Here is a 27,141-nt window from a genome sequence, read left to right as displayed (position 1 = left end):
ATAAAATACAGATTCCCCTTCTATTAGCTTTAAAACAAAGCCACGAACTACCACAAATCGTGGGAGGCAGGACGGTTCGCTAGGCAGGCGCGGAGTGGCACAGCGCCAGAGCTGGAGCCTAGTCCTAGTCCCGTCTGTAACCCCCAGATAGGTTTGTTGCTCTGAACTTCCTCAGGGTAAGGAGCAGGACAACTGGTAAGGAGCAGGACATTGCACTGCCTATGAAAATACAATATACAGTTTATTCATTTTTTTGGTTTATTGCCATAATTTGTCTTTTTTCCCCCAAAGTCCATTTCACACGCTATGTATACAGCAGAGAAAAGCTGAAATCTCAGTATATGACAAAACAAATTTAGTTTTTTTTTTTTTTTTTAAAAAAGAGGAGAATGAAGGAAAGGCGAGACTTTGATGGTTTCTGACAGTTCAGCAGAAGCACGTTACAATTTGCAACAGAGCAACGTCAACTCTACAGAAGAAATCCTGACAGCGTTCTTTATTGCCGAACTAAAATGCCAAATACCATACTAAAATACCAAAACCCATTAAATGCCTGCACCTCACAACCAAGGATACGTCGGTGCGCGTGCGCGGCGTCTATATGCGCGTGTACTCGTAAACAGGAATCGGTCTCAGCTTCCATGGGCTTTTCGCGGGGACTCCGCCACGCTGTGGTTTGCCAGAAGCGGCCCCGAGGACAGCTTAATCCTGTTTGTTGTTGCACGACTGCCGAATGGACGACTTCTGGTGCTCCAACAACGTGATGGACTTCTCAGAATTCTCCAGGTTTCGGAGCAGAGTCTCTAGCCTTCGCTTGATTTTCTTCTGATCCTCGATCGCACACCCAATCACAACGGACTGAAATTTCTGATCGATGGGTCCTGCCGGCACGTCAGACGTGCACGCGCCGTAAAGCGACATTAGTCGGATTTTGGCGTCTTCCAAATCATCCAGAAGTTTATTGACAATTTCGTCGATCATCTTGGTGGCGTGCAGCAGGGATTCTTGCTGCTGCGCGTTCCGGATGGTTTCCACAGACACCTCCACAGTGAGGGTTCGGCCCATCAGGCGATTGGCGGTCAAATTCAGTTCTTCTCTCTCACCTCAAGTGGAAAAAAAGAAAGCGGTCTGCATTACAGGCTGGTACTTCCCAGGGCAAATTACATCGAGACAATCAAACTACTACAATTTTGCAACAAAAAAAGTGTTTGTTTTAATAACAAGTGACAATCTGTGAGATTACCAGGAGCCAGAGGTTAGATTCTGTGAAGTAAATAGGATTTAGGCAGATAAATTAAAAAAAAAACCAATGTCTTACGATTTGCAGTGAGGCAGTAAGCTTCACTAGAAATGTAAGCAATCCTTTTGCACTGCTGCTAGAATGCTTGCTCTGTCACACTGAAGTAAGCATGTGATACCATCAGGAAACATTATCCAGTAACAAACCAGGGAAATTAAGGACCTAAGCCACGAGAGATTTACACGGCACCCTGAAAGGCCACAAAGAGGAAACTGGTTCCTGACTACGAGGTGCAATTAGGGGTTAGTAAAAAAATGGATTTCTATTTTGTGATTTTTTTTTTCCTCCTGAAATACAGATTACAACAACCTATTTTACATGTAAGCCCTTGCAGAACCAATAAACTTCCAATTTAAGGCACCGAATATAAAAGATATAGAGTTAGGGACTACATTTAAAGCCGTCTATCACACACCCATGACAAATACCTCAATCATCAGGTTCTTGGAGGCCACACAAACCTTGTCACACTCATGCCTGTCCAGCAATCAAAGCCATGAAAACGCTGTGATTCAGAAGGGCCCCCCAGGTACGGGCAGGCCCCTCAGGAACCTCAGCTGGTGCCGGTGCCACGGCACTGAAGGCACGGGCTATTTCCACCTGGGGTCAGTCCGGAGAGGATGGCAAAGCAGCTGCTCACCTTCGCTGATGTGCCTCATGTCCTGGCTGTTCTGTATGTTGTGGATCATTTCCAGCAGGGTTTCCTTCTCTTGTTCCATAGCAGACGCCGCGTCACGGAAAGCCTCTACCCTGAACGTGGTTAAAGCAAATAAAATCTTAGGTGAACATGTATTTTATTATTCAAAGTCCTTTTTAAAAACAAAATATAAAAAACAAACACAAAAATAACAAAACCAACCTTCAGTTCAAGAAGTACAGTCTGACTTCACGACCTTCTCCCATATCTTTGGTTTTCAAGACACAATATAATTTAAAAAAAATGAAGCAAGCAAAAAATAAAACTAAAAAGAAAGCACCACACTAATTTGCTCCGACTTAAATCTTTTATTTTCCTGACAGCGCGGCTCTGTCCCCCTCCACGGTGAGCCTGGACGTGCAGAGCCTTGGGGATCGCTGCCACCCGCCTGCAAAGCGCCAAGAGCTATGGGACTTGTGACCCAGCGACCCCTTTGTATGGCGAGGAGAATGGGAGAGACCGAAAGGCTGCCACGTCTTGTTAACTTTATAAGGCTTTCCCTGCTCAGCGGCACGCCTTTTTTGTTAAGGGAACACGCGGGACCGCCTGCCCGCGCAGCCACTGGGGTTTTCTTTCCATGAAGTGATGCAGCGAACTGGCAGGAGGAGGCTCGGTGATTCACACGGGATGAAGCTCTCGGCTGATCAGCTCCTATTTCTGGGCTGGCAGGAAAGCACCACCATGGCTGTCCCTCCCGAAATCGGGCTCCTTCCTCAGCCCAAGTCCAAGCCAAATCCTCTTCGGTTCCTCCCTCCCGCGTGCTTTCACAGAGCCACCGCACCAACCAAAGCTTCTGGTTCATCCTAATGCTTGGGAACACAACGGAGCACCGGCGCGCGGCGACTCGCTCCTCCCAGCCCCACACTTCCCGGGCACCATGGGACGGTGACGGCCCACCCACGGCCACCAGCAGATCCATTGGGATCAGGATGGAGCCAGCGTCACCTCCTCAAAGACGGGCTGGCAGCAGGGAACACCAGTGGCCAGAAGAGAGGGCAAAGGCAGGCAGAAGTGATAACACGGATGCAAGGAGTCGCACGTCACAGGCCCCACGTTCGTGGCTCTGTTTTACCAAACACTTGCTCTGCTTCGCTCAGTGAAAGCACGCGCTCCGGGCCTCTCCTTTAATGTTAACTCTACGGAGGAGTGGGAAAAGTTAATGCGAAGCGAGTCCTTGCCAAGAAGAAATACTTGTAATTATTATTTTGGACGGCTTAGTAAGAGCAATGAGGCAGGTGGAGTCACCCCGCGCCTCAGACGTCTGCACTTTATAATTTAAGGAGCCTAGCGATATTTTCATAAAGGCCTTGCCGTGCCCTTAAAAATACCACTGTATTTTCACAACTTGGAAAATCCATTTCGGTCCCCAGAAAGCGTAAAATTTGAAAGTGCAGAATTTCAATTTTAACAGAGTTTTTACATCAGCTCAGGTATGTCACTGCCCTGACTAGAAAACTAAAGGTCTGCCTTCGGGGAACGGATCGAGCCGTGATTTCCACAGGCTTTAATGGGTCCTATAAAGAATGTGAAAAGCTGCGCAGTCAAATATACTATGGAAAAAAAACCCACAGCAGTTCGAGCTTTGATTGACATTACTTTATAAAGTTCATACAAGCAAATCTTGAGAACTGCTTTATTTGCAACAATTACTTCTTGGGAATTATTTTAACCACTTTAACTGCAGTACAGAGTGCCCCTGGGATTTTTATTATTATTTTTTTTTTCTGGTGCATTTGCTTCCATAAACAATGGCCGAAATGAATGCTTACCCTGGCAAGGGATGCACCAGCTCCTGCCAGAGGAAATGGACAGGAAAGCAGCTCCTCACACTCCCCCAGTCCTACATTATCCCTTCCAAACATGTCCAGTTTGGCCAGTTGTTAGCAGCGTGCCAGGCTAAAAAAAAAAAAAAAACTTAAAAAATAAACTCAACTTTGGCAGACCCCTGGAGGGCAAGATGGAGGCACCGGGTGGCAGCACGGCACACCCTGGCGCGTGGGTTTTCTGGCTAAGAGGAGGATTTTGGTTCCCACAGCAGCTAATAGGGGCCTCACCCTCAAGGCCCTGTGCGACTTGGATCCTCGCTCGGTTTCCAGCACTACTGCTGATGGAATTACCATCCAGCGTTACCGCAGGGGCGTCAAAACCTGTGAAAATTCATTCAGAAGCTGGGAGGGATGACTTCTTGAGCGCAGCAGCGTCCCAGTGCTGTGGTCTGACGGAAGATGGAGGGAAACGGGCTGAGAAAGGCAAGACTGGAGGAATTGAGCAGCTGTAGCTACTGGGGACCTTGGTCTTGGGCAGGGCAGGATGGTTTCAGATACCTGTGCTCTAGGACAAAAGAGAAAACCAAAGCCTAGGCAGTCAGGAAGACAGTGCTACGCACAGAGAGGATGCTGGGCAGGCTTGAATCAAGGTAAGATTTTGAATTCCTAGTGCTAGTTATCTCAACGATCAGTTTCCTTTTTTTAAAAAAAAAAGGAAAACCCCACCATACGTCAATATAACCTAAACTGGCAACGTATAACCTTTAGCCACTCTGAATGGAGACCAGAAAAGGTCACGAGAAGGTATCAAGTTGAGGGATCGCCGCTCGCTCCAGCTCCCGCGCCACATCCGAGAAAGACCCCGGCGCAGGCAGCCTTCCTCCCCTTACGCACTGCAAGACCATCAGGTCCACGCCATCTTTTTCCCACCAGAGGGAAACACCCAGTCGCGTTTTCACTTGGAGCGCATTTCTTGCTTTGAACATCAACTCAGTATTCCATCGATCGCCTAAGACTGAAAAAAAAAAAAAAACCCACTCCGTACTTCTGATTTGCCTTGGTCTGCGAGCAATTAGACGTGCAGGGCCTTTTTTCCCTACATACCATTTACATGAGGAGAGCATTCCCCTGAGGAACAGGTGGACCAGCCTGTGCTTTTGTTTCCAGGCAAGAAATCCGATACCCGCTTTCTTGAGACAGCTGCAATAACGCGGCGTGGTAAGCTACGGGCTTACTTAAATAGCTTATTAAGGCTGGTGTGCTGGAGGTGAAGGTAAATTTTCAAGGGAAATGAGAAACGGCTAAAGATGGTGCAGCTTTTTTTTTCCCCCGAAACAGAGCTAAACACATTGTGCTAAGACAAAGCAGGATTTTTCACCCTGCCATCCTCAGCTGCTTGAACTGAGCTGTCCCGTAAACACGGGAACGAATGAGGGGGAAAAGGGTTGTCCTGATGGGGAACAGAAGGGGAAAAATAAAATTAAGAATGGGATAAAAGGAAAAGAAAAGCAGGAGTCTGCGTTTCTACCTTATGTGTCACGATACCTAGAACTCCATGTTCATAACACAGCCACCGGGGCACGGTGACTCATGAACAGAAACTCTGGTCCCGCTTCCAACTGCTGCTGAGATTTCCTGGCAATGCAGGGCAAATACGGGCAGTGGGGGCACCAGAAAAGTCCGAGCCTTCACAAACTACAGACCGGCCCCGCTGCTGGGCTCCTGCTGCCCGGCAGCCCCAGAGCTTCACCCAGCAGCACCTCTCCTGCTCCTGCTCCCACCGCTGGGAAGCCCGTCCCTGTGGTGGAGAAACCTGCCTGGGGATTAAGAACAAAACTGTGAAACTGCGCTTCTGCCCCAGAGCAAAAGAAGCACGCACTGATCTACAGAGAAGGGGTGTTCGAGGGGCTGCAGTCCCACTCCAGCCGTGGTTTCTGGCTTTCATGGTGGGAGGGAGGGGAGGAAAGGGAAGGCTCCTCAAAGCAGAGCGCTTCCCAAAGGGGAGAGGGCTGCCGAGGGGTTCAGCCGACCTCAAGAAACTCGATGGCTGAGTCTTTTTAATTAAAGCCCTCGATGATCCTGTAGTACGCTTTGAAAAAAAAATATCACTTATTGTATTTACAAGTCACATCTCAAGGGATTATAGCCAAACTAAACCAGCTGGAGAAGGAAGAAGCATGGAAGCTCTTCCTCCTAGCATCCAAATTAGCTTTCAGATTAGGCATCTAGATTAGATACACGCAGAAAGAAATAAAACCTGAGTGACTTTAATCAAAGCGGCTTGACTCTTTCTTGCCATCATTCCGCGTTTAGAAATACGCCTGTTTGAAAGACCCACAGCAAACTGGAAAGTTGAATTTCGGGCTTAATTTCTGGTTAACCCATCCGTCTGCTTTGTTTCAGAGCTGCTCGGCAAATTTAAAACACGTTTTTGCATAGTCTACTGCTTATTTGGTTCAGCGTTTTGTAATCATACATTCACGCACCAGGTCTGGATGCGAGCAGCGAGGCTTGTTTGCAGACAGTCACTTTGTTTAGGCAAATTCGGAGAAGTCTGTGAAGGACTTCAAGGAGATTTAATCAAGCTAAGCGAAAGGGTAATAGACTACTACATGGAGTCCGCTCTTGAATAATGCAAAGTGATGCAGGCAGAAAGGGGAAAACACAGCTCCTAGATCTCCCAGAGCTCCTTTAATTATAGGAAAGGCCTAGAAACGTCCTGGGTGGCTCTGTGAAAGCCACTGATCAATATGCAGCTGTAATGAAGAAAGGGTGTGTTGAAACAGCAACGCCACGAGGTGAATCAGGGGTGCACCCACATTACCGAGGCAGCAATCCACCTCAAAAGGGACACGGTGTAATTAGGGAGAGCTGGGAGGACGAGGAAGATGATTAAAGGCACAGAATCATCTCTCACGCGGCCAAACTAGGGATGGGGAAAGAAAAATAAAATGAAATGGGTCGCTTGGAGAACGTCCTGCAAGAAGAGGAGACGAGGCACGGTGCAGTGATGAAATGCGGCCCCTATTTGTCCGCATTGAGGAAATCGTAACTAAAAACCATAGGAAAAACCATAACTAAGCCGCAGAGGGCAGCGCTGTCAGCATCGTAGCCCACATTTCTCGGTTTCTGAGGTGGGAGCCCTCACAGTGCTCCTCACACCTGCGTCCACGGCTGGAGCTGGGCAGGTCTGTGAGGCTGGTCACCTCACCCCCGGCACCCAGCGCCACCCCAAAGCGCCTGGGCACCGTCAGGTCCCTCTCCTGACCCTTCCTGACTGGAAAAACCCCATCCAGGCGGCGGGGCTTTCCCTGAAAAAAGCCCGTTTTTAGGCGGGCGCGCCCCCCAGCCTCCCCGCCGCGCCGCTCCCCTCAGCTCCCCGCCATGTCCCCCCTCGGCACACCTGAGCTCCAGCTGGTCCAGGTTCTCCAGCAGGCGGCTGGAGCGGTCCGCCATGGAGGTGGAGCGGTAGAAGCGGCCCCGGAGCTGCCCTGCCGACTGCTGCTGCTGCTGCTGTTGCTGCTGCTGCTGCCCCTCGCTCGCCTTGGCGCTGATCTTGGCCTGGGCCATGGCAGTCGCCGGCGGCGAGCGGGCGGCGGCTCCCTCCCCGCGTCCCGCAGGCGGCGGCGGCAGCCGACTGCCAGCGCCCCGCTCATGGCCAAAGATGGAGCCCGCCCGCCGCCTGCCCCCGCGGCCACCCCGCCTCCTCCGCGCCCCGCCTCACGGAGCGGGGCCGCCGGGGGGGTTCGGGGCGCTGGGCGGCCGCTCGAGCCACGCCGAGGTGGGCTTGTCCCGTACTGGGAGCCCAAAGGGTGGCCCCGGGGCGGCCGGCAGCCCCGCGCCGCCATGGCGGTGCCTCAGGGACAGCCCCTCAGGCACAGCCCCTCCCGGGCGCGGGGCGGCCCTGTTAACCGCCTGTGTCCAAGCTAATAACCCCCCAAATAGAAGGCTTAATGGAGAGAAAAGTGTTTAAACACAGAATCATACGGTATCCCCAGTTGGAAGGGACCCACAAGGATCATCAAGTCCAGCTTCTGGCTCCTCACAGGACCACCCAAAAAATCAGACCATGTGTCTGAGAGCATTGTCCAAATGCTTCTTGAGCTCCAGCAGGCTCAGTGCTGTGCCCACTGCCCTGGGGAGCCTGTCCCAGTGCCCAACCACCCTCTGGGTGCAGAACCTTTCCCTAACACCCAGCCTGACCCTCCCCTGTCCCAGCTCCATGCCATTCCCTCAGGTCCTGTCGCTGTCCCCAGAGAGCAGAGCTCAGCGCCTGCCCCTCCGTTCCCCTCGTGAGGAAAAGATGCTTACTCTGTACTGCTGAGTGAACAAAAGGCTGGTCAAGCAATTTGCTACAACTTATGAGTCTTGGTGGCATCTATGACTGCCTAATGCCATCCATCAATTAAACGATAGATGGAGTGGGGATGGGTGATCTCCGAAGATGAAAGCTTTTTGCACTTCTGCCACACCTATGGTACCAAAAGCAGATGTTAAACCAGGGGAACACGCTAGCAGGCCAGCCTGTGCTAGTTAAAATGCCTCAAGGGTCAGAAGCAAGGGGAACCACAGCTGGCAGCGCTGTGTTCAGAGCCCTCCTTTCACTTTCCTGCCCGGGCCAGTAGTGCCCATCCCATGGGGGCCCATCGGGCTGAGGCAGCGGCTCCTGCAGAAACCTGCGTCGCTTCCAGCAACTCAAGTTGTACTTGGGCTTTACTTGCCATTTCTGTGACTGTTTGAAAAGGAATTTGCTTATCCCTAATTCCAGGTTTGGGCAAATACTGCATGGCTCCAGCAGACCGATTTCTGGCACCCAGTTGAGAGGGATTTTGTTGCATGGGATATTGTTTTGTACGCTTCCCCGGCCATGATTCAAAATAGCTGTTTTCTCAGGCTCGTCCATTCAGAATGATATCATGTCCCAAGCCCTCTTGTTAAATTAATTGCCTGAGTTTCCTTTGTTTTACGTAGATGGATAAGTAAGGCTCATTGCCTGTGAGCTCATGGAAATAACTTCATTTGAACAACTGTTCCATCCATCTCGCTACAGTCTTTGTAGAAGGTGATTAAATACCACTTCCCACCCCAAACATATACAAACAGAAAGCCTTTGTAGTCATGGCACACTCTGTAACCATTTTTTCCTAGGATCCTGCCATTGTTTCCATGCCAATTTATTACATATCAGTCAGGTTGTGTTTAAAAAGCAGAAATCAAATAGCTAGTAGCTGAATTATAATGGACTTTCTTTTTCCTTGCATAGGGGTTTAAGACTATGCAGGTATGGAACAGTTGTTAGTCGTGTACAAAAGAAACCTATATGACTTTATCCTCTGATGGCAAAATGTTCTTCTACCCTAGAAGTGAGAGTAACACAACCAGTGGAACCAAAATGCATGTTAAAAGCAAAACTGGTCTTTTGGACTGACTGCATCATTACCATCTGGGCAGCCTAGAGTGTTTTCCCATTTAGAAACCTGGAAGGACCATGGAAATTTCTCTTCCTGCTCTCTAGAGGGATAGATGGCCCCTTTTCGCCTCAGGTGCTCTATTTCTTCGTGAGATCAGCCCAGAAGGCCAGCTGCATCATGGGCTGCATCAAATGAAGCATGGCCAGCAGGTTGAGGGAGGTGATTGTCCCCCTCTGCTCTGCCCTTGTGAGGCCCCACCTGCAGTACTGTGTCCAGGTCTGGGGCCAAGCACAAGAAGGATGTGGGGCTGTTAGAACAGGTCCAGAGGAGGGCCACAAAGACAATCAGAGGGCTGGAGCACCTCTCCTGTGAAGAAAGGCTGAGAGATGGCTGGGGCTGTTCAGCCTGGAGAAGAGAAGGCTCCAGGGAGACCTCATCGCAGCTTTTCAGTACTTAAATGGGACTTAAAAAAAGATAGAGAGCAAATTTTTACTCAGGCAGACAGTGATAAGATAAGGGTGAATGGTTTTAAACTAAAAGAGAGGAGATTTAGATTAGGTGTCAGGAGGAAATTCTTCACTCAGAGGGTGGTGAGGCACTGGCACAGGTTGCCCACAGAAGCTGTGGAAGCTTCTGTGGAAGCTTCTGAGAAGTTCTGTGGAAGCTTCTGTGGAAGCTTGTGAGAAGCTGCCCCATCCCTGGAAGTGTGAAAGGCCAGGTCGGATGGGGCCCTGGGCAACCTGGTCTGGTGGGAGGTGTCCCTGCCCATGGCAGGGGGGTTGGAACTGGGTGATCTTTAAGGTCCCTTCCAACCCAAGCCATTCTATGCTTCTATGAAATATGTAAAGGGAATGTTGTCACCACTTTTCCAAAATAATAGGTGGCTGGGCTGAAGAGGTAGGGGCCAGTCTCTAGAGGAAGGGAAGTGGCTCACGGCTGAACTGGGACAAGAAGTCAGGGCACAAGGAAGGAAGCAATTAGGTCCCTCAGGGCCACAGACAATGGGATGAGGAAGGTTCCTCATGTCTGAAACAAAGCACAGATTTCACACTCCTTACGGCCTGTGGTGAAGAAAGGTGATGGCTGGGTCAAGACTGCTGCCATGCAGTCCTCTCACTGTCCCTCTCTCCTTATCTCATCCACAGCTATGTTTGTGTGACTGGACCACACGGCTCTATTCAGGCCGCAGGCACCGGGGAGAAGCCTGTAAGAAGGTGCATATCTGAATGTGAAGTAGCCAGCCATCTTTTGTGTAAACTACAGCATCATAAAAAATGCATGCCACTTGCAAACCAGAGCAACGTGCAGAGGATTCTCATTCACGCGCGCAAGATCTGTTCAGGCAGCAGAAAGCAGCTTTCCCAGGACTCAGGCACCTGACGTATCTATAGAAGTTCAGAGCCAGAGAGATGATCCACCCCAAAAGCAGCACAAAGTGTCCCATTCCAACATTGCCTTATTCCAAACCCTGATATATACCTTGTCACATACCCTAACGCTTACCTATGAGCTGTCATGGAAGAGGATCAAAGAGCAAGTCCACACCCATGGAAATGCCATGCCAGATTCTTCTCCTCCCTTCTCCTACAGGCCCTTCATCCGAAGAAGCTTCTTTATCCGCAGATGTAATGGAAACACACTGCTTCCCATATGTTCCATAAGGCTTCGGCCAGCCAACCAAAGGCAGCGTTGAGCACAGTAACAGCAGCAGCAAAGATAGGCCAACTTTTAGGGTTTTTTAGGGTATGTTTTCAATCAAAATACATGCTGGCTATTACAGGAGGCTGGCCCCTCACTTAGCACCGGCTGAACCTGTGCTACCGTGTCTACTGCTATTGTTGCCGATGCTAATTAAAGCTAGCCCCATGTTTGCCTACACACGTCGCAGTCATTTCACTGTGTAGGCAAGCCCTGAGGTCCCAAGGCTGTCAGAAGTCTGAGCGAGGTCCTCTATCTGAGGATTGATCTCCAAGCTGGTATGACCATTTCAGGGCATGCAGCACTTCATTCTCATGGAGAGGAACAATACTTAGCAAAATGCTTAGCAAATGAGCCAGCAAATTCTGCACAGCCACAGACACTACGAAAGTTTTCAATGGAGCTCTGAGCAAAAAACAAACTGAAGGACTCCCAGAAAACAGGATTCTGCAGTCAGCGAAAATAAACCACCACAGATTTACAAAGGGAATTTAATATCTAAATTTCCATGCATGCATAGCTTTGCCATCTGAGTGCACACTTGGTGTATACTCACTGCTTACCATAAATTTCCTGGCTTGTTTACACCCACTTTTGTAACGACTTGGACCACATCATTTGACCCAGGACATTGCAACTGAACTCTAACCTTTTGACTTAAAATTCCTAGAGGAAATTTGAAGAAGTTTAGAAGTGTCAAAGAAACATGCATCTGCAGACTTTATTAAGGCTACTTAGCTGGAAAGAATTGTCAGAATGTATCTTGCTGTTATTGTCAACCATTTCTTCTAAATTAATTTTGAAGCAGTTCATCATCCGTCCTCTTCACCTCCTCCCAGTTTACAGCAGTCACTGTAAACATGGCTTGGACAGCATAAGCGGGTAGAGCACTTTCCTTTTAAGAAAGAGGACGGCGTAACTTCATACCTCTGTGAACTTCACCTTATTTGGTAAGGATTCTGTAAAGGTTTGAAATCCATGACTGCTACAGGAACAGCAGTGGTCATGCCTGCACATCTCGAAGAGCTAAGAAAATCAAGCCATCACCCAAATCCATGCCCCTGCTATCTATACGAAGCAAGAAGTTTATAGTAAGCTAATCTCATTCCTTCTTATTCTTGTTTTTGTTATTGAACTCTACAGAAGCAACCAGGCAGGCACGAAGTTCAAAGCTACAGTGTCTTTCATAACAGTTGCATCAACTTATCTGGTATCTCATCTTGTCTCTGAACATGACCAAAACAGAAGGTATCTTTGATCTGAAAGAATATGGCAAACAAAGCACCAAAGACTCAAAAACCTTGTGCTAATCTTGACTTGCCACAATGTAAGTTTTGTTAAACTTGGGCATGCACCATATTGAAACTAAGAGCATTAAAATAAACTGCTGGTGGAAAGCCGGGTAGAGATAAGACTTTTTCCTCATTATAGATAAATGCAAGAAAGCACCATTTGGTTAGTTTATAGTAACAAAGGGTGAACTCAAAGATCACCACAGAAGCAAGCTACCTTTAAAACAGACAGGACAAACGACTTCTGGGGCAAAGGGATGCTCGGCAAACTTCTTTTAGCAGGTGAGTTGTGCTTGTAAATGCAGACAGATCTCAGAATATCCAGGGCAAACCTCAAAGATTTCAGCCAGTTAAACAAGATTCTCCAGCCAGAAACATTAGATTCTGAAACAAGGCCGTTCACAAGACATCTTTTTCAGCTGAAGAACAAAGTGCAGTACCATGAGAAGCTGGTGAGTAACAAGTCACTTGTCTGTACACGCAGAGTTTTAAGAATCCACATTTTCTCTGCTCTTCTAGAAACAAAGGGATTAGAGGCCTGTGTCAGCAGAAAACTTCATGAAGAAAAATTTCAGAGAGTGTAAGAACATCAAAGAGACTAAAAAAAAAAAAAGGACAAATTTCAAGACATTGGTAATTCTGTAGAGCACTTTTACTGCAAGAATACAGAGACTAGAACTCTAGCTGGTTTTATAACAGCCACAGATGTAGCAGTTGGGATTTGCTACTTATTTTGGTAAGCAGATGAGGAGGCCAACACAACATGCCTAGCTTTAATACCTAGAGCTCCAAGGACAGAGAATCTATGTGCACACATGGCTTTTTCTTTTTTTAATGCATATGATTAAGTCAAGGCCTATCAGGTACAATCAACCTTAAATTTTATGGCAGAATAAAATATTATGAGGAATAAAGTTTATGTTCAAAACCGAATGTAGTAGACTCAGGAGAAGACTGTCCACCAAGGTTTGAAACATTTGTTGAGTAAGCAAAGAACTTTCTTAAGCTGAAGCATCTCCTTCTGTGAAAAGAATTTGCAACTTTACTGCCTGTGCAGAAAAAAAACCAAACTTCCACAAACCTCTAATTTGGGCTAAGAAGATTTCAAGGATGAAAGTTTTCTGCCTCATTCCACCTTGTATTAGAAGAACTTTGCGTGAAAAATTCAGAAATCGATTTAGGTTGAGTCATTAGCTAAAGGCAACTCAAAGTCTTCTAGAATAGTGCTTCCTCAGCAGCAGTATGGTACTACACCCCCAAATTTGAACAGGAGTGCTAGTAACCCAACATTTATAGTAGAAAAGCAAGCAGCAGACAGTGGAAAAACTTCACAAGGTTCTGTTCAATCTGTAGCACTTTGGCATCAGAGCCAATGAACTGGAAGCATTCAAACAATTTTCTGGGGTTTGAATGGTTTCTTCAAGTTGGATGATTGCTAACAAGTTCTGAGATAAAATTAATGAATCTGGTGAGTTATTTGCCTGAGAGACAGCAAGCAGCAGAAATAAAACAGCATCAGTTTCCAACTTTTCTAACCATGATGGCACACAGCTGTAGTTAGTTTGACTCTTTGGAGCTGGCAGCGAGTAAAATCCAGCTTTCCCCTTTTTTCACTCTCCAAAAATAAGTATTCTTTTGCATAGTAAGTATTTAGATTTATAGCAGTTGCAAGCAAACTCACAAGCTAATGATTAAAAAAAAGCTGGCATTTTATTACATCAAGGTTTCTTACTGATTGACAACAATCATTCATTGGAGTAGAATAAGCTCATAAAGCTGGACAGCTTGCATAGATATTTTTAAAGAAGGAAATGAGAAAGGTGGCACAGACAGCTTAATTTTAGACATGGAAAGAATTATTCACCTAAAAATAAGCACAGTACAAAAATAATGAACACAATTACTTTATCCAAGGCCACACCTCTTCATGAACAGAAAGGAGCAAAGACAACCAGTGTATAGGATTGATTCGTCTTAAATTCTTTCACATCTATTTCAAACAGGAACTGGAAATTTTATTCAGCTTCTGTCCACTTAGATCTGTTCCTTCCTTAAACCAGGGAGAGGTATCAAACCTGTCAAACTTTAAGCCATCAAATCCAGTACTCTACCATGCTATCATTGAAAACTACACACATTTATAAAAATAAAGTTAACAGAGACTAACTGTACAGTCCGTGGTCCTGATTTTGCCATTTACAGCAAACAGTCCATAGACAAAATTGTGATCAGGCAAGACTGTCCACAGACAAGAGTCAGACCATATGTTCAGTTCTTAAGTTGGGGACTAAGCTTCTCTTTATAACAAGATCAGCTAGGCAAGTCAGTCTGAGATAATTGGAGTTTACTACTTGTATCTGTTGCAAAGACCACATGGAAAAGTAAATGAAGACGATGACATTTTGTGACAGAAGAATTAAATACCAGAACCCATTAATAATTAAAAAACAAACAAAACAAAAACAAAACTCATAGTAAGACCAGCCTACTAATTAGGCAACAACTTATACAGCTAGACTGGTGAGACTTAGTCATCACCCACCAGAAACAGAAAATGAAAAGACTTTAAAATTTATTCTTATCATACACAATATATTGCAGCAGATATCCATAAACTCCAGCTGTTCATCAGCACGACAGAGAACGTAAGATTATAAATCTAACAATTCAAGATACAGACATGTTTTTGAAGCAGTATTTCTAAACCTCTGTAAATAGATGAACAAGCTTCCATTTTTGTGAGCAGCTTTGATGACACGGTGTTAGTGTATGGAAGTATCTTCATTTACATCTCCTCAAGGCTTCTCTTGATAGCTTCTTCTAATTCTGCATCTTCCTCTGTATGAATACAAAAAAAATTATAATCTCAAACTACGGTTGATAACTAGTCATAGACACAATTGCATTATTATTACCACATAAAGCAACAAATTACTTCTGTGGGCAATGCCAGTAGACTGAAAATAAGTTACAAAACCAAAAAGAAAGTTATTTCCCTTCTTACATCTTACGCCACCTTTTAAACACTCCAAAACAGAAACAACCTCTACAACCCTTCACTGTGTTAACTAGGGGCAGCCTGGTGATTCGTGTAAGATTGTAATGCAACTGCATATTTATTAGTCAAACGAATAACCACGATTAGCACCCATATCTATGCGTCAAGAAAAATAAGTAAAACTTTAATACAAAAAGACAGACACACAAAACAAGCAGTGTTTTCACTCCAGTTCCTTGTCAATAGATATTCCTGTACCTAAATTGTGACTTGGCACCACTGTTGTCACTCCCACTGGGAAGACATGAAGCATAAAGTCATGATAAAGTCATATTAACCGTAAGAGCAGCCCACTTCAGGGCTGTAATATTTTTGATGGTGGGAGCAAGGCTGCACCATGCTCATCTGATTTGTTAACGACGTCTCTTAAACACCCCCCGTAATTCTCAGAACAGCAGCTCTGCTTCGGCCTTACCTTTAGGTTGTCTTAGGCACTAATTGTTTGGGGTTAGTGAATTAAACATCCTGAAGATAAACAAGGTCAGTATTAATACTATTGGCGTAGTTAGAAAAATTATAAAAGCCTTCAGGTGCACTATAATTCCTAAGCAGTTCATCTTCTGCTTTAGGAGGACAGGAGCACAGTCTACAACAAAAGCTGACTGGTTTAGGTCTACTCTTATGACAAAGGAAAGTGAATAGCTACGTACACGCACACATTAACATAACAGATTTTGAAACTTTGATTACTGTTGGGCTATTGCTGTATTTGAAGTTTACATCTGAGATTTCTGCATGGCCTAGCTTTGTAAAGAAATGACACCAATGAATGTTCTCTCGTGTCTGCTAAGCCATTTGCATTCAGCTGGACTTTCTTGCAATGGCCAATACTAATGACAAAGAGGTAAGTTAGTTTCTGAAAGGAAAACATTACATGGTCACAGAAACAAAGATGGATTTTTGAAGCTAAAACAAAGCAGAAAGGCACATTTATTGACAACTGCTTGCATTAATGTAAGTTGTCAGTAAACCACTAAGTCTGCGTAGCTACCAAGAATAAGCTCCAAACCATGACTCTGCTGCTCATGGCACACAGCTTCCCAAAGTGATGCCTGGATTGGCTTGTATTCCCTGGAGCTGCTGAAGCAACCTTTTCCGCCTCCAACATTTGCTTTTGTTTTGTCCTCTTTCAGCAGTTGCTGGTGCTTTTTCATTTTTATCCATTTCTGGAGTTGATTTTGCCTCCTCATTCCCTCTTACCCCCTTCGAGGGCTATTGTTAGCCACACACACAGCTAGCTCGAGGCAGCTGAAGCCAGGCTGCTTCATAAGGCTGGTTCTGATGCCTCAGTAGAGAAGACACCTGGACCCAGGACATCTTGCACGCATCAAATGCCACCGCTATCATTAATGGCAACATCCAGTGCTTAGCAGCACCTGAGCATGGCAAACTTTCAGGACTGTAGACAAATGTATTTTTAATAGCTATTTAGCAAGAGTTGTTAAATTTATCACTGAATACATTCTGGGAAGATCGTTACCTTAGTTTTATCACTGCATTTGTACAAAGTATTTATTAATATTTTTGTTCTTTTTAGAAGTGGGAAGGGGAAGAGTCAAGTCTTTAAACAGAACATTATTTCAAATGCATTGCAGTCTGTCCCTAAAATTAAGTAACTACATTGTACGAACGTCACCCCTAAGCACAGCAGCAAAAGGTTGAAAACAATTTCAAATAAGGTAAGATATGATGCGAGCAGATAGTTGTACTGCTGATTCAAACTTGTGCATAAATCTACAGCTCACTTTTAGGAGACAAGAGGGCTTGGTTGAGATATAATACCTAATTCTGAATCATTTATTCAGAAGTTCAACTATTTATTCAGTAGTTCTACTCGCAGTCAGAGTCATATTAAACTGGTATGAAGTGAGCTCAGTCACATCTTAAATAGCACAATGCCCAGTGGTGCACCAATAAAAATAGATTTCAAGTCTGCTGGCATACTTTTCAGCCTAGGACGTTCTTTTTTCTTTTTAACTCACAATATTCTCGACTACTCATTATTCCCCAGAATATTTTATTCTTAAGATGTCACTTGCCAGAAAAATGATTTTGAGTTTCTGTATCTTCTGTAACTAACAGCAATCCTGAAAATAGAGAAGTAAAAATTAAAACAGACCTTCCTGTTTCTTTTTTTCTTCTAAGCTCCTTTTCACTGTCAGTTCCATATCTTCATCCTCTTCACTATCTGAAAAATAATTGCATAGATTAAACGTAAATTACACATTGCTTCTAAGAAATAAGTCAGTCACCTCTTACACTTATCTTACTATAATAACATTGTAGGTTGGATTTTAAGAATTACACGTGATCTTAGCTATGTTTTCTTGCCTAAATACTCCATCTGAGCAACAGACTGCTACAGCTAAACTCAGCAGTGCAATGCGTCAATTGAACAATACAATTCAGCAGATGTTGTTCAAATCTCACAGAAACCAGCAGAAATGCTTAGTTTGATCTGTTAATTTGTCATAGCCAAGCCCAGCCAAAATCCTACCACCACTTCCTTTCTAAGTAATGCTCTTCACAAGGCTGGTTTCCAGCTCCAGAATGACGGCTGTATTTTGAAATGTCTAGTAGGGGTTGGTGTACCTAAACTTTTTTTCCCCCCACTTGTTTTAAATGGAGACTCAGAAAATTACAGGTTAAAACCCAAAGAAGTCGATTAGTCACATCACGTATTCGCTCTCCCGCTAGAGGCTGGTGCTGTTTTGGGAGATGGTCTCTGTAATGAGGTTGTATAATATTCACAGTGAACTAGGTCTCCTACGGTCACAGCAACAGAAGCACTTCCCTTTAAAACCAGTTCACTTACTAGTACATAAATGAAATTCTGGTTATGTTTAGAGGCAAGGAAGATTCTGATATGGACATCTAAATTACTAACTGTGTGACTTTAGGCATTTTAAATGATTTAAGTATTTGAAGTGACAAATACACATTGTAAGATTTGTCCTCAAGCCTCTGACACACACACCTTGTTTGAATAGCAGCATTACTGACCCTCCTGACTCCAGGAATACAAACACCAACAGCTGGTATCAAGTAGAACTCAGGAGCCCACAAAGATGCCAGAGACTTCTGAATACGTACTAAAGTTAGAAAGGTCTTTCTCCAGCCGCTTAGCTGATTGCCTGTGCATCCTTTTTGGAGCTGCCTACTATCTCTGGGTAGAAGATACACCGCCCTGTATATCACCATCCAAAGCAAACAAAATATAAGAAACAAAAACCCAGACAAACCCCAAACAAATGTCATTTAAATCACTTATGACAGAAAAAGTGCAAAGAAAAGGCTTTGCACAAGTGGCCTCCCCCTTGTCAATGACCATTTTAATCTTCCAGCCTGGAAGATGTATCTGACTGCTCTAAAGTGTTGTACCTGTTAGAGATGTAACAGCTGAAGCAATCACTCCCTAACTCATTTCTTGGCATAAGTACAATGGAAGAATTGAGATCTCGAGACCAGTAAGTAGCAAGGCAAAGTACAAGAGATTCTCTGGTTTGCTGCCATTTCAAATAAAAGTGCATCGAGAGCTCTTTCCTGGAGGTGTTTTTTTTTCCAGGCAACTTGACAGAAGATGTTGGCAAATGGGAAAGGCAAAATTCTTCAGATTGCAACCTGCATAGACAGCTAAACAGCACAGGACAGGAGCAGTCAGAAGTTCAGCAGCTTCTTTCAGATATTAGCTAAAAAGTCAGCTTTCCTGGAACTGGTTGTACAATCAGTCAGTATTTACCACACAAAGAACCACGATGGCAACCCACTTGTATGATGTGCACAGCACTTTTCTGCTTACTCCTGGCTTCTCTGGCCCAGGCAATTGGCTTGCCTGAGATTCAGTTTTTCAGAATACAGATCCTTAGCTAAAGTGGATTTTACTGTCAACTAGGATAGTTATGAATATTTGAAAAGAATCTGTAGATGAGTTACTATTTTAGTTCATTAAGAAAATTAAGGATTCATCTTACGTATTAATTCAGGCCTCATCTTACCAAAATGTTTTACCAGTCACACCACTTTAATTACCCCACTGTAATAACATGGGATACACGTCCATATTGGAACAGAGGTATGTGCAAACTGGCATGCAAAACATTTAAATGTTTTAAAAACAAGTTGCCTGTCTCATGATTTATCATGCTACTTATATGCAATAGCAGAACACTGCTCAATAGTTACAGCACAGAGAGCAGGTTTGCCTGAAGCACAGTTGAAGAAACACCATTCCACTACCTACACCTGTAAGCAAGCCTGTTTTATTAGGGCATATAGTTTGCAAGCCTCTGGAAATGAAAGCACAGTTCATACACAGTAAGTAGTAGGTATCCAGTTGTGTCCTACAGACTGGGCATTCCACATATTGTATCTCAATTAATATAATACACTGATACCAAGTCAGCAATGGCTAAGATAAATTGAGCCAGAAGAGCTCAGAGAAACTATGAAACTTGAAAACAATTAGTACAGATCATATTCTGCCTAGTTAGAGAGGAAAACCTCACCTCAGAGTCAAATGTCGTTCCAAAGCACGAGAAGTCTCACAAGCTACACTCTGCCTCCACTGATCTCAAGTTTGGTCATTATTTGCAAGACTTCTCCCCCCTCTACCTAACTATATTAATGCATGTTCAACTTCCCACACGGGCAGTTGCTGGATTCTTGTAAATCTTTGAGTTGGTAAAAGCTAACCTATTAAGAAGCCACGAAATCTAATCTAGAATTTTTTTTTTACTTTTTTTTTTTTGGGCAAAGGCTTGTCAGTATCTCAAACTGAACTGACTTTCCCCATGCAAAACCAAAAGCATGATAACACTTGTCCACAATACTGCCCTCTGCCCCTAAACCTACACAAAGCAAAGATTAAAGGTGTCACGTTGAGTATCTGGTGAGGCAGGCACAAAAGGAGTAAAGTTTCTGGATCAGAAAATTGTAAGATATTCTGATACGGCTCTGTGGGAATCAGGAATAAGACTAACAATCAGAATAAAGACTGTCTGTAGGCAAAAATCTTAATATAAATGTTTCAACAAATAAAGGGGTGAGGAGCAGGAACTCAGCTTGCCTTACGGGCCAGGCAGCAATAATTAAGCATGGAAGTCATCACTTGTCAGCCAAGGAGAAGGAAGGGCCAATGGATTGAACAGATGCGCTTTTAAGTCAGAAGAGACCAGGCTGACTTCCCACGCTGAACAGGCCATTGTGCTTGACCTAACGTTGCTTGTGGTGTGCCTGTATCCTGTGGCTGAACTCCGCTTTGAAGATCTTGGATTCTAGTTAACGTGCCCCACACCAGTATCACAGAACTACAAAATGGCTGAGGTTGGGAGAGACCTCTGGAGGTCATCTCGTCCACCCCCCTGCTCAAGCAGGGTCACCTAGAGCCACAGCTGCCCAGGCCCAGGTCCAGATGGCTCTGGAGTATCTCCAGATATTGTACTGGGGAGCCCAGAACTGGATGGGTGTAGCCTCACCAGTGCTGAGTAAAGAGGATGGATCTCCTCCCTCAGCCTGCTGGCACAGTCTTCAGTCCACAGGTCGCAGCCCAGGAGACTGGTGGCCTGCTTTGCTTCAGGAGGACATTGCTGGCTCACGGTCAATCGGTTGTCCACGAGGACCTCTAGGTCCTCTTCTGGAAAGCTGCTTTCCAGCTGGTTGACCCTCAGCTTTTACTGGTGCCTGGGGTCGCTCCTCCCCAGGTGCAGGACTTCGCACTTCTTGGCTGAATTTCACGAAGTTCCTGTCAGCCCATTTCTCCAGCCTGCCCAGGAGGTGGATGTTCCTCTGGATGGCAGCATGACCCTCTGGTGTAACAGCCACTCCTCCCAGGTTTGTGGTATCAGCACACACTGCCTCCTCATCACAGCCATTAATGAAGATGTTAAACAGCATTGGGCCCAGCACTGACCCACGGGGTACACCCATAGTTACTGGCCTTCACGCCACCGATCACCTGGGTTTGGCCACTCAGACGGTTTTTAATCCAGCCCGCGGTCCACTCATCCAGCCCACACTTCCTCAGCCTGTACTTACTTCATCAGCATATACTTTTGGTGCTGCTGGCATCTTCTGAAGATGTAGGGTAAATGAAAACACATGACTTGGAGAAATCAGGCATGTCCTGTTTTTTCTTGTTAAAAACGCTTAGCACACTCTGTAGCTCCCAGCTCCTCTGGGGTCACAGAGAAGCAGCAATTGCCCTATTTCTCAGCCAGAGCATCTTAAGATATAGCCTCTTCTCTAGTACATTTTGTTAGATAAACAACAGCTAAGAAACTCTGTTTGTACCTATTCTCTCAAAGAAATCCTGCTGCTCTCTGTTGTCCTCACATATTGCCAAGTTCCTGCTGGAAGGAATAAAACAGGAATGCAAATTCTGTATGAGAACAGAGCTCGGTGATTAGGAAGGTTAACCCTAGAGACGGGAATAAATGCAGTAACTTTCCTTGAGAGACATCGTACAGCAATATTTCCCCAGTCTCAGAAACCTGCTCTGGAAACTGTTAAGCTTGCACAGAATGCAAGCGCCACCCACTGTCCTGACATCCAAGTGTCGGATGGAATTTGGATTAGTGACCCACACATCTATAATTAAATAATTAAATATTTATATTTAAATAATAATTAAATCCCCTCTTCTACCTGACGCTATTCTTCTTCTGCAACCTCCCCAGTTACTACTATCACCTTAATAGCTCCCATCAGGTGCCTGGCTGCTCAGTCACACTGAAGACTTGATGATTGCCCTCTCTTGGCCTTAGTCCCTCTCTCCCTTGCCTTGTCATAAAACTTGTTAACGCACCTCTGGACTGCTTCACACGTTGAGCAGTCTTGCACCCTACCTTCGCTTCCCTCTCCTATGACACTCTTAGTCTCAGTGACTCCCAGGATCATCTGCCTCTTTACCATCCCAATGCACAGTCACAGAACTATCACACTTACTCTCTCTCCAGCCACTTTCCCTTCTTACAGTTGACGTCTGAAGTTTTAGTGCTACATTCCCTTGAGGGTACTATTGAAATCACCTCCTTCAGGATCCTAATGACTACTTAGCCAAAAACCTAAGATCAGCACCCCATCCTTATCAATCCTCTTCACTGCGTGTGATCATGCTGCCTTTAAAATACTGTTCCTTGGCTTCCACAATCCCTTCCCTGATTCCTTCTTCACTAAGTCCCTGGAGGTTCTTCCCCATACACTCCTCCACAGTACTTACTGCTCTGCTGTCTATTTCTTCATTAGGCAATATCATCTGTAAATGCACATGCAGCTACTCCCTGTCGAGGTTTCACAAATACAGAAGACCATCTCTTCCTCCATGCAAACCAAAGCCTCATTCTATACTATCTCTCCCTGCAGATGTTCCCTCATCTGTGCATTCAAGTGTAGCATGAACACAAATAAAGCTCTTAATCCCCGACTCTGCTCCAACTGCATTTTTTTGGAAACTGGATAACATGGATAATACCATGAATTTCACTCAGACTTTCATTTAACCTTCATCTTAGATATCTCTCTAAAAAAATTCAAAAAAAATCACAACCAGGTTAAATTAAACCTTGAAGATTTTTTTTTTTTTGGCATGATCTGGGTGGTGAGGTCTTCCCAGTTCATCCACTTGGCTAGAATTTTTGTTAAGGCTCATTATCTGAGGTCTTAATATACCTAAGGGCTTTCTGCCTAGGGCATACATACATATATTCAAATGCACACACAGATGTCACCGACATACCAAAGCCAATAACTTCCTGTTGTAGCTAAACACAAGGCTACAACTCAAGGCTGACTTTCTTCTTACTCCCTCCTGCAGCTGACTGTGGCCATTGTAAGAGCTGTGTACATAAAGGAACAAATGCTTCCCGTAGTTCATTCGTGGTGCAGCCGGTGTGCATCACACTGCAGACGGTTATGCCCTTCATGTTCAACCTCTTTGGACGTGAGGGGCTGGAGGCTGTGACCTGTCTTCAGTTGCTTGCAGTCTGACACTTGTGTTAGCTGAAAGTTCAGAAAAAGCATCGTGCATCATTGTGCCATTGATTTTGACAGTCTCATGAGGCAGCCTGGCTCTTTAAAGAAAGGAGAAGAAAGTCTCCTTTTGGTCGTCTTCTTATCAAAAAACTCTTTTACTTGAGAGCTAAGTCAATTAAGGATCTCATTACAACATGAGTTTCTGAGAAATACAGTTAAGCTAAAGCCCTCATTTTATACAAGAATCACTTTTGTCAACTGAGAAGTGGTGGCATTCATACTGATGTCAGCATGCCCTCAATATTGTCCAGTGTTCATTAGAAGTGTAATTTGTAGCAGTGCTGGCATTCTGAGATATCAGGTGTCGAGATACAGACAAGAGATTGTGCTGTTTTTCTGCACGCGACAAACCCTTCTTTGTAAAGGAAAAATTCGTTTTACCCTTCTCAAACCACTCTATCAACATGCATGAATCTTCCATCATGTGTTGTGCCTTCAGCATGAAATTAAAACTCTTGTATTTATGAACTCAGGCTTAAAAGCAGCAGAAGAAATAAGAATAAACGTCTTGCCTACTCTTTTCATACCTCAGAGGAAATTCATGGTCTCCTAATGTAACATATAGTTGATAGCCTGCTCCAATATATGCAGTAACTTCTTTTCCCCCTTTTTTTTTTAAATACGTATAGTACAATTGCCACAGCAGTTCTGCTGAAATGGTAAAACAGTTCACAAGATGCAACAGTCAGAGATTGCCACCACGTGCTCACAAGCTAATGATAGCTTTGTGAGGATGATTCAGAGACACTGCTTCAGAGACACTGCTTCTTCGTTTTGAAGCTCATTCAGTCCCAAAAACTGTCTTTTATTTTTCAACACAACTTTTTTTGTTGTTGTTTTTCACCTATTTTTCCCTCTAGAATACTGCCCCCAGGTTTGAGACTGTTGGAAGTCACGAAAATCTCATTTCTATTTCCTTATATTCAACTGTGTTTCTGTAACAGGACAGGTTTTACCAGCCTACAATACATAGCACAACTTTCCACCTCAGCCCTCCTGATACTGGCCTTCCTATAGTAAGATTTGTGAATGCTTGCTGATGCTGCTGACCAGTGAAGCACGTATTCTGAGATGGCTACGTCTTTTTTAAAAGACCTTGATAGACCTTTGGCAGTGACATCAACCCACTACCCAGAGAACATAGTCCTGTCATCAAAACCGAGCTTTCAAGATGATTCTGTTCATTATGAGTTTGCCTGAGAACAGGACACAAGCATGATTCCAGCAACTTCCTGCTTAAAACATATATATACACACATATTTTTGGTAATGACCACATGCATAACTTCAGTGGGATGCACAATGACCAAACAGCCAGCAAATTAAGGTTTCGGTTAGCTCAAACTCATCATTCTTAGCCGGAATACCCAGGTGAATGAAGCTATACCAGCAAAACCACCCAAAAGGGAGCTAGAATACCCTTATGGAGCAACACAGTCATTCCCCTCTTCTCACCATCTGGTACTGGTAAGTCTCACAAAAAGCTACACGTGAAACGAAGTCTCTACATATAAATCAGCTTAAATTGAATGCTTGGAAGCTACAGTTCTCTTCCAATATTTCCTTCTCTGAAATGAAAGCAAAACCACCTTCCCAATTAATATATGCAGTTACAGCTATAATTACATCAGAACAGCTCTATCAAACTAGGGGTTTCAGTATGCTCTAAAAGAAAACGTTAATAGTGGGAACGTAATGACACAATGTGTAGCTTTATGGATAACTGAGAAGAAAAGTCATCTTCCTCCTTAAGCAAAGGGGACTATGCTAGCAAAAATCACGGTTCTCTAGCCAGCTGCAAGAAGAAATTTTATTGGTGTGGCTACTTCTGGATGGAAATGACATCTCCAAATCTAGTCCAGCATGGCCAGAAAAATCTATAAGCACCTCTTCTGTGTCAGAAACACACAAATCAATTCCAGCTGACCACAGATCCAACCATTTCATTATCCCATCTATTTTTCCCTACTTTAATTGATCAGTGCCAATTTACTATTCAGTGCTAGCACACTACTTCGATCTTCCTGATAGTACAGGAGAAACATAGGATAGTTCTCCTATACCTGCATACTAGTAGGGTATTTTTCTCAAAATAGTTTAGGGCTACTTCAGAAACAACTTTGTAACATCCACTCAACTTACACGCCCAAAAGCCACAACAAAACAACTGGAAATGCATTGTCTTCTATGAAAACTTTACCTCAAGTTGTTTTAAAATACTGAGAAGTATTTAAAATCATCTCAGCTCCAATATCCTTTGCATGAAAATGAGACTGCTCAAACCTCTGATTATTCTATATAAAAAAGTGTGATCATTTCAGCATGCCATTAACTAGAGGATGGCATTAAAAGTTTCATTGACATTTTTCCTCCTAACAGAGGTGTGAGTCATGTGTCAGTAAAGACAAATATCAAGTGACTGGAAGCAGCCAGGACAACTGGAGCTGAAATAGACAGAGATATTTTGGGAAATAACAACGAATTTAGCAGGGTCACATCTGTTTCAGACCCAGCACAAATCAGACAAAGCAGACTGGAACACAAGTCAATAAATATGCATGCTAGAGTGCTCTGTTTGTCGCATGCTGTAACATAAAACATAGGACAGATTTGTTAGGTAGAACAAAAACATGCAGTTAAGCCTGGTTTCAAAACTTGTCCCAAGCAAACTGATCTTCTGAGCCATATTTCATCGAAATGCAAGTACACTACAAGAAGCACCAAGTACCAACTTGTTTTATCAGCAAAAGTGGTCAGTTCTTTTATTGACAAGACTACTAGTCTACTGGAAAGATTGCGCTTAATGTTGACTTTCTACCTTTTGTGGTATCTGAAATGCTGTTTAGCAAGGCACACATCATGTCTCCTTCAATGTGGTGGGGATTTAGGATGCGAGCTGACCGCTGAGTCATCTTAAACTGAGTTTCCAGTTCCAGGAAGCTTTTGTCTCCGGAAAGTATAGTGAAAGGAATTTGCTTGGGCAGGTGCTCATCCAGACGACCAGCCTGCATGGAAACAAAGGACAGGTGTTGAACTGAGATCGTAGTTTTACCTTGTGGAGTTTGGCTAGCTTTCTGTAAGGCAGCTCTTCATAGGAAAGCCTTCTACAGCAGCTTACCTCCACTTTTATCATCAGATGCAAAAGGTGTTATTTTGACACTGCATTTATTCTATAAATATGGTAATAGATATAGGGAACGGCTACCAGAACAGCACAGATACAGTATGGAAGAATTCTTAAAAACCAGCATTTCAGAACCATCTCCACTACAAACAAGCTGTATGTGCAGAGCATTTTAAGAACCATTAAAAAAAAAAAAAAGTAAGGCAACATATAAACGCTGTTGCAAAACACATTTATAAAACTTACAATTACAACCTCAGGTAGGTTTTATCTAACTGATAAAACACTGTATTAATAAGATGAGTCCCCAAAAGACCCCAGATTCCTGTCCTTCTCCTGCACTTCTCCCAGCCCAAAGCCCTAGGTCTACTCAACACGGTACTGAACATGGGCACTGCTCTTTGTCAGCTCAGCAGGGTCTCTGAAACTGACACCCATCCAACTCCATCTTATAGTTGGCTCCAGATTTGGGCCACTTGAAGGGAGAGGCAAAAGTTACACTTCATTCTGAAGCAGAAACTCTAAGAACTCTTTAAAAAAAGTCTTCATTCCCTAACCAGCCTCCCATCCCTTCACAACAGACTGATATCCTACATGGGATAAAATTTTCATTCCAAAAGAAAGATGAAAAAGAAGCAAAGCATAGGGCAAAGTGATAATGATACCTAAATGTACTATATTTACCAAGTTATGCTGTATGATCTTCATGCAATCCACAATTCAATTCACACAGAAAAAAAGTAAATGTATAATATTCAGGTTTATCC

At 44.3% G+C, this 27,141-nt stretch overlaps 2 protein-coding genes across 6 annotated transcripts in view; both read right to left on the bottom strand.

Annotated features, from left to right (window-relative positions):
• Positions 1-343: 343 nt before the first annotated feature.
• Positions 344-7,434, bottom strand: BAG2 (BAG cochaperone 2). Its single transcript, XM_040554256.1, has 3 exons — positions 7,167-7,434; positions 1,941-2,050; positions 344-1,103 (listed from the first exon to the last, which is right to left on the bottom strand). Exons 1-3 carry the CDS (start codon positions 7,331-7,333, stop codon positions 703-705), a joined length of 678 nt encoding a protein of 225 aa, XP_040410190.1. The 5' UTR covers positions 7,334-7,434; the 3' UTR covers positions 344-702.
• Positions 7,435-13,855: 6,421 nt separating this feature from the next.
• The window catches only part of ZNF451 (zinc finger protein 451), a 40,221-nt gene continuing 26,935 nt past the window's right edge, over positions 13,856-27,141 (bottom strand). For 4 of the 5 annotated variants that reach the window (XM_040554246.1, XM_040554249.1, XM_040554245.1 and 1 more), the window contains exons 13-15: positions 26,069-26,255; positions 17,342-17,410; positions 13,856-15,002 (exon numbers count right to left, since the gene is read on the bottom strand). In XM_040554246.1, the coding sequence (XP_040410180.1) occupies positions 14,950-15,002; positions 17,342-17,410; positions 26,069-26,255 (309 nt within the window). In that variant the 3' untranslated portion in view covers positions 13,856-14,949. Of the gene's footprint in view, positions 15,003-15,637; positions 15,688-17,341; positions 17,411-26,068; positions 26,256-27,141 lie in introns of all 5 variants that reach the window. The other variant, XM_040554248.1, reaches the window with a different exon arrangement.

Source organism: Cygnus olor, chromosome 3, assembly GCF_009769625.2.
Source record: "Cygnus olor isolate bCygOlo1 chromosome 3, bCygOlo1.pri.v2, whole genome shotgun sequence".
NCBI classification, from domain to species: Eukaryota; Metazoa; Chordata; class Aves; order Anseriformes; family Anatidae; genus Cygnus; species Cygnus olor.
This window is presented reverse-complemented; position numbering and strand designations above follow the sequence as displayed.

What these genes read in the sequence shown, in the direction of transcription:
- BAG2 (XM_040554256.1), bottom strand. Translation starts at nt 7,333, where the DNA reads ATGGCCCAGGCCAAGATCAGCGCCAAGGCGAGCGAGGGGCAGCAGCAG. An exon ending in CTGGACCAGCTGGAGCTCAG is followed by an intron (nt 2,051 to 7,166) that starts GTGTGCCGAGGG and finishes AACCACGTTCAG; the next exon opens with GGTAGAGGCTTTCCGTGACG. An exon ending in CATGAGGCACATCAGCGAAG is followed by an intron (nt 1,104 to 1,940) that starts GTGAGCAGCTGC and finishes TTTCCACTTGAG; the next exon opens with GTGAGAGAGAAGAACTGAAT.